This window comes from Cyprinodon variegatus, unplaced genomic scaffold (genome assembly GCF_000732505.1).
Source record: "Cyprinodon variegatus isolate N-32 unplaced genomic scaffold, C_variegatus-1.0 Scaffold424, whole genome shotgun sequence".
Taxonomy (NCBI): domain Eukaryota; kingdom Metazoa; phylum Chordata; class Actinopteri; order Cyprinodontiformes; family Cyprinodontidae; genus Cyprinodon; species Cyprinodon variegatus.
In genome coordinates this window covers 521106-522200 of record NW_015150877.1, presented here as the reverse complement: position 1 = coordinate 522200, position 1095 = coordinate 521106, and the positions used below count along the sequence as shown (strand labels likewise).

Below are 1095 nucleotides of genomic sequence, written 5' to 3'. Positions count from 1 at the left end.
CGCAGATTAACAGCTGTAGATTGGCCAAACCTCACAGATTAACAGCTGTAGATTGGCCTAACCTCACAGATTAACAGCTGAATATTGGCAGAAACTCGCAGATTAACAGCTGTAGATTGGCAGAAACTCGCAGATTAACAGCTGTAAATTGGCCAAAGCCTGCAGATTTTTAAAGATGTAGAGGTAATAGCTAATAAAAATATAAGTTTCATTGATACTGTAACTCTATGGTACCTTTATTTTATTCATAAATACCCGTGCCCACACCCCTGAAATGATAAGTTTTATTTATTTTTTTCCACCCATAGATGTAGGTTTTATACGACCCGACCTGTTGCTGGTCTCTGGTCAGGTAGCATGGGGGTTTTCTGCAGTACATAGCAGGGATAGAGTTTTAGGTCCAGTCTGATGGCTGCAGATTCTCCTGCAGGATCTTCTGCTGAAACGCAGCATTTCCAGTTTCATCAGTTACTGCAGCTCCTCCAGGCCGTGAAGCAGCAAAGCAGCCGCTGTCTTTTCTGTAGCAGAGCTTTTACTTTGGTCCAAATAATATCAACCTTTCAGTGTTTTCATGAAATGAAAGTTTGCTGTGGTCCCTCAGGTCCACCCTGAGCTCTACGTCGACACGTCCAGAGGAGACAAACTCAAAATTAACATCGACGTCATTTTCCCCCACATGCCCTGCGCCTGTAAGTTCTGCCTGTTTTAAAAACTTCTGTTCAAACACCGACTGGACTCGGGTTCATGAAGCCGTCTCTCAGATCTCAGTATAGATGCGATGGACGTGGCTGGTGAGCAGCAGCTGGACGTGGAACACAACCTGTTCAAGCAGCGGCTGGATAAGGATCTCCAACCGGTCACCGACGAGGCAGAAAAACACGGTAACCTCTCTGCGTTTTGACCTTTCACCCTTTGGACTGTGATCAACCTGTTAGACAGAAAGCTTCAGATGCAGCTGTTGGTTCTGGTTGTAGAGCAGAAATGTTTTGTTTCAATGAAAGATTCATGTTTAGGATGTTTGGCTGAACACAGAGCTGCCAAGTAACAAAGTACAAATACTTCCTTATCTTAAGTAGAAATGTTGGCTATAATTTA

At 43.8% G+C, this 1095-nt stretch overlaps 1 protein-coding gene across 2 annotated transcripts in view; it reads left to right on the top strand.

Annotated features, from left to right (window-relative positions):
• Window positions 1-1095, top strand: part of ergic3 (ERGIC and golgi 3) — a 28000-nt gene that overhangs the window by 7111 nt on the left and 19794 nt on the right. For both annotated transcript variants that reach the window (XM_015388489.1, XM_015388490.1), the window contains exons 3-4: window positions 602-689; window positions 762-881. In XM_015388489.1, coding sequence (XP_015243975.1) covers window positions 602-689; window positions 762-881 — 208 coding nt within the window. The remainder of the gene's footprint in view (window positions 1-601; window positions 690-761; window positions 882-1095) is intronic.